General features: G+C 47.0%; 1 protein-coding gene across 2 annotated transcripts in view; it reads right to left on the bottom strand.

The window, feature by feature from the left end:
- The window catches only part of LOC138983636 (zinc metalloproteinase nas-15-like), a 21,378-nt gene that overhangs the window by 5,351 nt on the left and 6,027 nt on the right, over positions 1–10,000 (bottom strand). For both annotated transcript variants that reach the window (XM_070356918.1, XM_070356919.1), the window contains exons 2-13: positions 9,935–10,000; positions 9,346–9,448; positions 8,441–8,692; positions 7,871–7,940; positions 7,178–7,381; positions 6,696–6,831; positions 5,853–6,014; positions 4,499–4,639; positions 3,927–4,001; positions 2,608–2,748; positions 888–1,058; positions 165–287 (exon numbers count right to left, since the gene is read on the bottom strand). The exon at positions 9,935–10,000 is cut by the window's right edge and continues 88 nt beyond it. In XM_070356918.1, coding sequence (XP_070213019.1) covers positions 165–287; positions 888–1,058; positions 2,608–2,748; positions 3,927–4,001; positions 4,499–4,639; positions 5,853–6,014; positions 6,696–6,831; positions 7,178–7,381; positions 7,871–7,940; positions 8,441–8,692; positions 9,346–9,448; positions 9,935–10,000 — 1,644 coding nt within the window. The remainder of the gene's footprint in view (positions 1–164; positions 288–887; positions 1,059–2,607; positions 2,749–3,926; positions 4,002–4,498; positions 4,640–5,852; positions 6,015–6,695; positions 6,832–7,177; positions 7,382–7,870; positions 7,941–8,440; positions 8,693–9,345; positions 9,449–9,934) is intronic.

Below are 10,000 nucleotides of genomic sequence, written 5' to 3'. Positions count from 1 at the left end.
ATATAAAGCCAGAAATCACTCAATATACCAAAAAACAAACATTGCATGATCAAATCCAGTCAAGTTAACACAAAACAACAACACGAAGACAGGCTAAAAGCACACACAGACTGACGCACCTAGGCAAGCAGACGTCGCACTGGCCACACTGACAATTAACTCACCGTCCTCACACTTGTCGCAGCTCTTGCGACAGTTGGCGATCATCCAGGTGGGGTTGTTGGAACACTCGCCGGCCCGTGCCCATCCCCGGCACTCTTCTGTGTTGTGCTTGTCCAGACAGCTCGCTGGACACACGGACACAGCACACAATTGTCAAACTTTATGAATATCATACAGTTCTGCCAGGAAAAGCTTTCGTAGTTTTTAATGTTATCCTGTTGTTTGTTATTTAACAGGATTCAGGGTCTAAATTCAGATGTTTTGACTCTATTTTGATTGTTAGATGTGTACAACGAAGAAGAGACACGCATACGCATGCACACAGAAGTTCATACAGACAGAGGTACACACACACAGACACAGACACAGACAGAGACATACACACAGACACACACAGACACAGATACAGACAGACAGACACAGACAGACACAGACACATATACAGACAGACAGACACAGACAGACACAGACAGAGACATACACACACACACACACACACACACACACACACACACACACACACACACATACATACGCACACACACACGACGGCACACCCCCACACACACAAGCAAATGCACACTACAGTAGCCTCTTAGGTATATCCTTGGTTGGGAACAATGGGACGGTCATAAATTTAGACAGAGCAACAGCTAACCACCTGTCTGCATGTCTGCAAGACCCGCCACCAATCAAAATAGTCGTTACATCCACACAACTCTCACAGTCTTCTTCCTTCTCCTCTTCGTCGTCCGGAGTGTCAGGGTTCAGCGTGTCTGCGCATGCGCGGCAGGAGCGCTGGCAATGGTCTCTCATCCACTTGGCATTCAAGATGCATTCTCCCTCTTGGGCCCACTTGTCACATTTGGCGTTGTCGTGGCGATCTCTGCAGTTAGCTGATTGACAACAAAACGAGTTAAACATTCTTCCTGAAGTTAGTTAGAACAAACAAATAAGCAAAACAACTTAAACCAACCAAACAAACTAATAACACAAACAAAAGCTCAACTATGAATCTGTTTGTGTGTGTGTGTGTGTGTGTGTGTGTGTGTGTGTGTGTGTGTGTGTGTGTGTGTGTGTGTGTGTGTGTGTGTGTGCTGCCCTAACACCTGTTCATTGTCCCGGTGTGCTCTCACACCGCCCCATCACTACACTCACTGCCCCATCCACATGTGACTTTCGTTCCGCTGCCAGACTTATCGATTTCACTGCACTTCTGCTCAGTCACTTCGATGGTGTTCAGTAGTGATTCTGTCCCGAGCCAACGGACGCAGCCCACTACCTACTATGCCCCCTACTAACGACTGTTAAGTCGCGGAGCCAGACTGAGTGAGCGTCCCCTCCAGAGAGCAGACCGCCACCACGTCTCCCCGACGACCCCCCAGAACGTCACACGTTGAAGACTGACAGCAGAACTACTATTCAGGAAAGGATGGAACAGGAACACTGAGACCAAGGTCACCATGAGAGCTCCGGGCATAAAGGGCCACACGAACCAGGACCATTTATAATTTTGGATGATTAATGAGATGAGGATGATAATAATGATGATGCTATGGATTTCCAATTTGGTTTGAGACTACGTGACAGGGCAGCACTCCACGCTTTCTGTCATAATATATCCTGGCGTCAGCCAGGCCCGAGAACTGCTGTGTTGGTCAGGTAAACAGAACCTGAGCAACCTCAAAGTCGCATTCGTTAAGTGAGTGACACTCGCCTGTGCGATCCCAGCCTTCCCACCTCCCATAGTAACCATAGAACTTTCACTCTGGGTAGGAGCCGGCCGTAGCCCGAAAACCCCACATGACTCTGATGACATTCAAACCCACGACCTCCCGGTCCGCAGCCCGATGCGCTAACCACTGTGCTACGGGGGCCGGTCTGAATCTTCGTCACAATCTGTGTACACTTTCTTTTTTTTTTCAAATTAGGTACAGGACAACGCAGAAACAAAAACGTAGGCACACTTACTGAGCGAAAGATAGACAGAGGGGCGGACAGACACAGAAAGAAACAGACAGGCTGACATGCAAAAATAGGGGCCCCGGTAGCTCAGTTGGTAGAGCAGTGGACTTGTGATCCTATGGTCGCAGGTTCGAATTCGGGCCGGGACGAACACGGGTCAACTTTATGTGCAGACCCAGAGACGGAAGCTATGTCCCACCCCCGTGTCACCACAATGGCACGTAAAAGACCTCGGTCATTCTGCCATAAGTACAGATGACTGATACCACCTAAACACGCATACACATATGTATCTCACCAAAAGCCGTGAGGGCGTAAAAACTCGTATAATAAGCCTATTACCCATATCTGGTCCTTGCGAGGCAAAATATTTAGCCTGCAGAACATGAAGCATTCTCTCTTTCTTTTTTGTAATTTTTGTTCAGGCAGACATGCAGACATGCAGACATACAGAGAGACAGACAGAAAGACTGCACTTACTCTCTGGTCTAAGCACGGGGTTGCCACAGAAGTTGCATGTCATCTTGCACTTCTTCTCCATCCACAGCTCGTTGGTGACACAGTCTCCCTGCTCCTTCCACTTGTAGCACTTCTCGTAGCTGTACACGTCTTTACATACACCTGCGACACACGTGTAACACACCTGTTACATACCTTTAACACACATGTAACACACCCATCACACACCTGTAGCACACGACACACTGCGTGTATACACACGCATCTTTACTCGTATGAATCAAATGTATCTTTAACATACAAACACTTGTTCGACAAGTCACGCTGCCCACACACACACACACACAAGCACAAACCACACTGCGAGAAGCTTTGGCACTGAATTTTCGCTGGACAGACTTAACGAGACTAAATTGCGTACTGGACTTGGGACTGAACTAAGGACGGCTTCAAGGCAAAGCCATTTGCACAGGGGACTCATAAAGCAAGAATACTGGCTCGCTCAGCTGTCGAAACAAGTTTAGTTTTGAAGCATATAGAACATTTAGCTTTTGATTCGATGGTGTTGATCGGCATGGTCGCTTGACAAACCCTTACCGCGGTCCTTCATTTGGCGCAAAGTCGACTCCGGAAAGACTTCCCGAAGTCGTTTTATCAAAACCTCAGTGCTAAAGCTTCGTACGCTAAGCTTCGCGAAGTATACTTAAGCCTCATGGGCCTGTTCTTTCTTTATTTGGTGTTTAACGTCGTTTTCAACCACGAAGGTTATATCGCGACGAGGGAAAGGGGGGAGATGGGATAGGGGAAAGGGGGGAGATGGGATAGAGCCACTTGTTAAGTGTTTCTTGTTCACAAAAGCACTAATCAAAAAATTGCTCCAGGGGCTTGCAACGTAGTACAATATATGACCTTACTGGGAGAATGCAAGTTTCCAGTACAAAGGACTAAACATTTCTTACATACCGCTTGACTAAAATCTTTACAAACATTGACTATATTCTATACAAGAACCACTTAACAAGGGTAAAAGGAGGAACAGAATCCGTTAGTCGCCTCTTAGGACAAGCGGGGTGCAGAGAAATAAGGATGTGGAAAAGAAGACTTTTGGTAAGTGAAATAAACGTGATGGATCCAGTCAGGTAGAAATAAGACAACAAGAAAAGAATTGGAAAACTGCAGGGAATAGTAGGGAGAGTTTTTTTGGAAGGAAATATAGGTGAAAGGACTGGTAAGGCAGAAATAAGACAAAAGAAGAGAAGTAAAGGGGTGGGGTAGCTTGGTATAAACACTCCCGCCGCGTGAAGGCGACCCCATGGGAGCCCATGGGCCTGTGAACTGACCTATCATCCAGTCCTGGGGAAAGAGGTTGGTGAACATCCCAAACCACTGCCACGCCCAGGTTGTGAAGTGATTCTCTGAAGAACAAAACAGAAATAGAAGAAAATATAAAACCACACAAATGTCCGGTGCGTTCGTGCAAGCCTGCCAGCTTGCCTGAGTGCGGATGTACGCGCGCGCGCGCGTGAGTGTGTGTGTGTGTGTGTGTGTGTGTGTTGAGACGCTCTTTCTGTGTGTGTGTGTGTGTGTGTGTGTGTGTGTGTGTGTGTGTGTGTGTGTGTTAGTGTGTCTGTGTATGTGTGTGTGTGTGTGCGTGCGTGTGTGTGTGTGTGTTTGTGTGCGTGCGCGCGTGTTTGTGTGCGTGTGTGTGTGCGCGTGCCTACGTGCCTGAGTGTATGCGTGAATGCATGTGTGTGTGGGCTTGTGTGTGTGTGCATGTGCTTGTCCGCGCGCGTTTGTGTGTGTGCGCGTGTGGGTCCGTGCGTTGTGTGTGCGTGCGAATGTCCGTTCGTCATGTGTGTATGTGTGCATGTGCGTGGATGGTGTAATTGCTTCTAACATTAGAAGCACTTACTGGCATTTTTCTTTTTCTTTTTATCACAGAGTCCGCAGGCCCGCTTGCAGTGTTGCTTCATGTACAGCTGGTTCCTCTCGCACTCGCCCTGGTTGGCCCATATCGCGCACTTCCAGCTCTCGTACTTATTGTCACAGTTTGCTAAAGTGTACCGCAAAGTAGGACACAATAGCATACATATTAACGCAAAATGCAAACAAAAACAAACTACAGCAAACCAAATCAAGAAAACAAACAAACAAACATAAAGTAGTAACTATTAAAGGGGATATCCTCCCCGACAGTACCTGCAGATACTTTAAGTTTTTCAAGCAAAGATTCACGTAGAAAGCTCGGATGAAAGCGAACAATTTAGACCTTGAAATAAGTATTTGACCACCACATGGTCCATTCCTTAACGTGGTGTGGTGGTTTGCGTGTCTCGGTGACCCTAAGAACTATGCCAGCGGGAGCGTAAACTCCTGGAAGGGCTTCCCAAGCTGGACAGGTCGAAAGGTAGAGGCCAGACTAATATGGACCAACCTTGTGCTCACAGGGCAGGTCCTTGGGCCATGAGCTAAGGGTGAGGTAACCCTGACAGAAACCTCGAGTGCTGAAGACGTATGTGTTGGGCCGCACTCCAACAAACCACAACACTACGCATCAACTGCCATTACACGCTCTACACAACATCAAGAGCCTGAGGACAGTACTGCAATGGATCCCCTCCCACTGTGGTGTACAAGGAAACGAAGAGGCGGACAGGATGGCAAAGCTGGGTGCAGAAGATGAGCAAGAGAACAACCCTGTGAGCCTGACAGAGATGAAGACCATCATTAAGTCTCTGCACAGGACGCCCCAGCCACAGGACAGCTACCACCTGCTATCCAGACCACAGCAGGTGGTCATCTTCCGCCTGAGAACGGGACACAACAGACTTAACCAGCATCTCCACGGGAAGCTGCATGTTGTGCCCTCCCCCATGTGTTCTTGTGGAGAAGCAGAGCAGGACACGGCCCACATCCTACGAGACTGCAGGAACCACCAGGTGCTGAGAGAGGAAATCTGGCCATTGCCGGAGTCCCTGCACAACAAGCTGTACGGGCCAGTGGCTGCGCTGCAGAGGACCACTAATTATATCTCAAGATCTGGACTCCAAGTGTGATCGGCGATCGAAAAGAAGAAGAAGAAGTATTTGAGAACTTTAAAATAAAACACAAAGAGAACAATGCAAAATGTCTCACCAGAGTTAATCTAATTTCAATGTTTTTGTTTTTTTTAACTAACAAAGTACCAAGTTAGCTAAAGAGCAAAGAAGCAACAAATTATTCCTAATCATGACGTACGCTAGGAAATATACTATTTGCGCACTTACCCGCCACAGTCTTATCCTTGTCGCCATCGTCGTCGTCATCCTCATCGTCGTCTGACTTCTTGTGCCTCACCTCACAGCTGTCTGTTCCATCGGGACACACACACCGACAGTTCTGATCCAGGTAACCGTCGTCCACGCACGATACCAAGTCTGCGCAAAACGCTGCAACACGGAGAGAAGGAAAACATCAGGTATCACTGTAGACATAGACATAGACATAGACATAGACATAGACACCTTTATTATCTCGAATGAGACAGTTATGTGTGATGATGCATGTCACAACTTTAAATAAGATCAAATCATAACATGTAAAAACCGGTATTATGCCCCTACTGGTTCAACCGTGAGGGCGTTAACAAAACATTTACCATCACATGTGAAAACATTTATAAAAAACAAAACAAAAATGATAACGTACTGGAATGTTTTAATTTACATTGACCCAACGGTCTTTATAGTCTGACTATCTTGTCAAAGACTGATCAGAACAAACGCTTTCTAAGATAAGTTTGTTCTTGATTTATATGCCTGTCCACCATGAAGACCATTGGGTCGATGCATTTGTTAATGTCTTGATTTGTCAAACAAGCTGAGTAATTGGATAATAGATTGACTGTGGATAAAGTGATTTACAGATTCATTTTTGGCCTACATTATAAGCTTTGGGCTACATTTCTAACTTCGGGTTAGGTTTTTAAATAACGGGCTACATTTCTAACTTTGGGCTACATTTCTAACTGTGGGCAATATTTCTAGCTTCTGGCAACATTTCTCTTTACGGAGTACATGTATATCTTCGGGCTATACTTTATTTTAGCTTAGGCTGTTGGAGAAACTCACCGCTGCAGCCGTACATTTCATTGACGACCTTGACATCAGAGAAGGACAGTTCCTTGAGGTAGACTCTGCCGATGGACGTCTCCTTGGTTTCGTCTAGGGTCCGAATTGTCTGCGCTTTCCCGTTGTAGGAAAACGCCTGCACAACAAAATGATACATCGATTTGAAGTCACACTGTCCCTGCTTCCATTCGTCAAAACTCTTACATGGCTATGGTTTGAAAAACCAATTCTGTGTGTTTCCTGTTCCCCAACCGGCACTCCCCCCCCCCCCCCCCCCCCCCCCCCCCCCCCCCCCTGATCCCGTGCAATCGTGTTCACATACGATAGCCCGACAAGTAATATATCTTTCATTTCTATCAAACTTCATTTGAAGCCTTTTTCAAATGTGGACAGCTGCATGAGTCTATGCTGGTGTCCGGCATTTCATCTCATTAGAATATTCCGACGTTGATGAATTCTAAAATGGAAGCCTTCCTACTCACGGTGATGCCATAATGCATGACGGAGGAGTACTCGTAGGGCACGTTGAACTGGTTGACGACTGTGGGCGAGTATCGGTTGAAGAAGATGCGGAAGTGAGGCGCCACGTTCTGCAGCAGGATGTCGATGTACTGGTCTCGGTCAGGCAGCTGGTGCTCGTGCACCAGACCTATCGCGTGGCCGATCTCGTGCAGGTACAGACCTTTCTGGAAAAAAACAGGGGGGGGGGGGGGGGGGGGGGTCTATTGAAAAATGTGAATGCTGTTGAGACGCTCTTTCTGTGCGTGTGTGTGTGTGTGTGTGTGTGTGTGTGTGTGTGTGTGTGTGTATGTGTGTTTGCGTGTGTGTGTGTGTGTGTGTGTGTGTTTGCGTGTGCGTGTGTGTGTGTTGTGTGAGTGTGTGTGTGTGTGTGTGTATGCGTGTGTGTGTGTGTGTGTGTGTGTGTGACTGTGTGTGTGAGTGACTGTGTGTGTGTGTGTGACTGTGTGTGTGTGTGTGTATGTGTGTGTGTGTTTGTTTGTTTGTTTGTGTGTGTGTGTATGTGTGTGTGTGAGTGTGTGTGTGTGTGTGTATGTATGTGTGTGTGTATGTGTGTGTGTGTGTGTGTGTGTGTGTGTGTGTGTAGTATTCCACAAAGGTGTATTCATCCTTGAACCGTTTTAATTCTCGAAAGAAGTTGCAAAAGTAATACTCACAAAGCGACACCCAGCAATATCCAGGTTCAGGAGTTGAACCCCTCCCACCATTCCTAACTGGGAGTTGCAGCTGTACAACAGAAAATAAACAGACCAAACGATTAAACCATTCTATAAAAGCATAGCAATATGTATGCAACGGCTTGAAAAGTTGTTCACAATATTTAACCAGCAAATACCACTCCCTGTGGCCATGAAAGCTCTTTCTAAGTTCAAAATCAAAGACTCACCCTATGCGTTCTTCACACCTCCACCCTTCTCATTTGTTACTGTTCTGGGTGTTGAGGAGGGTTCTTCACTTCCTGACATTGCAGGCAGCAGGTTGGACTTGATGGACCTGTATTTCTTACACTATGTCATTGCCTGCTTCAGCATTAACATACCCCCCCTCCCCCCACTCCCCCTCCAATTACCCCCTCCCCCATTCCAAATTGAACAAGCCTACACTCAACATGATAGATCTGTATTTCTTCCACTTTGTCACTGCCTGCTGTACCATGTACGTCTCCCCCCACCCCCCTCTTTTCTCCCTCCACCCCCCGCCCCCCATTCCAACTTGCACACACGTACCCTTCTCCGTTTTGGATGCGGAGGATATTTCTGTCATTGGAAGCAGCAGGTCTGAACTTGACGCACGTGTACTTCTCCCACTCTGTCATGGCCTGCTTGATCATGTACGTCTCCTTCTCGTTGAAGTCGCCATGTGCCAGCTGGTAGGGGATCTCGCCGTGAGGCCAGCGCAGAATGACGTCACGCGCGGCCTTGCGTTTCTGGCGCGATGACGTCAGAGGTTCGGTGCGATTCGGTCCGCTTTGTATGTTGCTGAAAAAGAGTGAAGAATCAATCAAGGATCAAAGACTTTATTGCCTTCGCTCCACTGCTGTCGTTATTGTCACAATGGTTATAATCGTGCAGTCACCGGCCGGCGGCATATCAAACAAAGCTTTTTTTTCTTTTCAAAAGGAAAAACCAGGGCGGACTTACCAAACTGGCCGACACATTTTTGCGTAATCATTGTCTTTAGTTTTTGTTATAAACGCATTGAAATATCGCAGGGATATTAGATTAATCTGTCCTATCACAGACTAATAAAACTGAAGATCAACCCTACCCGTGATGTGTTCGGGATCTGATATTAATTAAAGATACCATCCTTTAAGTGTATGTTCTTGTCCATTATGTACAGAAACTATTATTATTAGTATTACTGTCTGTTAATCAGTATCAGCGGTGTGCATAATCACACACATATAATGCGTCTTGGGACCAACTCTTTTCAGGTCAGGTGCGTTGCGGGACCCCCGTCAAGAATTTCTGGTAGTTTTTTCTTCTTCTTCTTCGGTTTTTGGTGCGTATCGGTCGCAGGGACGCACAGTTTGGGGGTCCCGGGAAGGTAGCGTCACAATGTATGTCTATTAAGACTGTGAACGTAACTACTTTCCCCCTGACAGGACTACAAATACTGCAGCACGCACCTGGTGGGAGGGTCATAGAGGTTGAGGAACTGGTCCTGGGACAGGTACATGTCCAGCTCAGCCAGCACGTAGGCCCCGGGCGCCAGGATCTTGTTGGACGCAACTGCAACCAACACACGCCGACACATAGGGGGTTAGAATAGACAATGTAGGGGAAAGCTGTGGAAGATTTTTTTTCCCTTGCCTATCCTTGAAAACACTGAGGCAAGGTACACGTGACATTGCATGCCAATCACTGGCGAGCGGCGTGTCTTAATGTGCACGTGGTCGGCGGTCTGTGCCAGTTAAATCATCATCATCATCATCATCATTGTCATAAGAATGCTATTAACTACCACCATCACCATCATTTATAGAATGGGACCTGCCCTGGCGACAACCCAAAAGGATCTCCGATGAGTTTTACCGCCTACGTGTTTCAGATTTCCGTAACGACCATCTGTCTAAAAAGATAAGTGTTGGTAGGTCCGGTGGCCGGTCGTTATGGACAGGATCGACAGCAACCTCACCACAGACAGCAAACGCAACAGCTACAACACCTCAATTAAAAAAAAATTAAAAAAAGAAAGAAACACACAATAATTCTCACCATCAATGCCTCCCAGTGCGTCTGTGATCAGCTGATCAATTGTCTTGTCGGTGGGTGGGTCCATAC

This window comes from Littorina saxatilis, linkage group LG13 (assembly GCF_037325665.1).
Source record: "Littorina saxatilis isolate snail1 linkage group LG13, US_GU_Lsax_2.0, whole genome shotgun sequence".
In the NCBI taxonomy this organism is placed as follows: Eukaryota; Metazoa; Mollusca; class Gastropoda; order Littorinimorpha; family Littorinidae; genus Littorina; species Littorina saxatilis.
The sequence above is the reverse complement of the archived record's forward strand: the minus strand, read 5'-3'. Positions and strand labels throughout refer to the sequence as shown.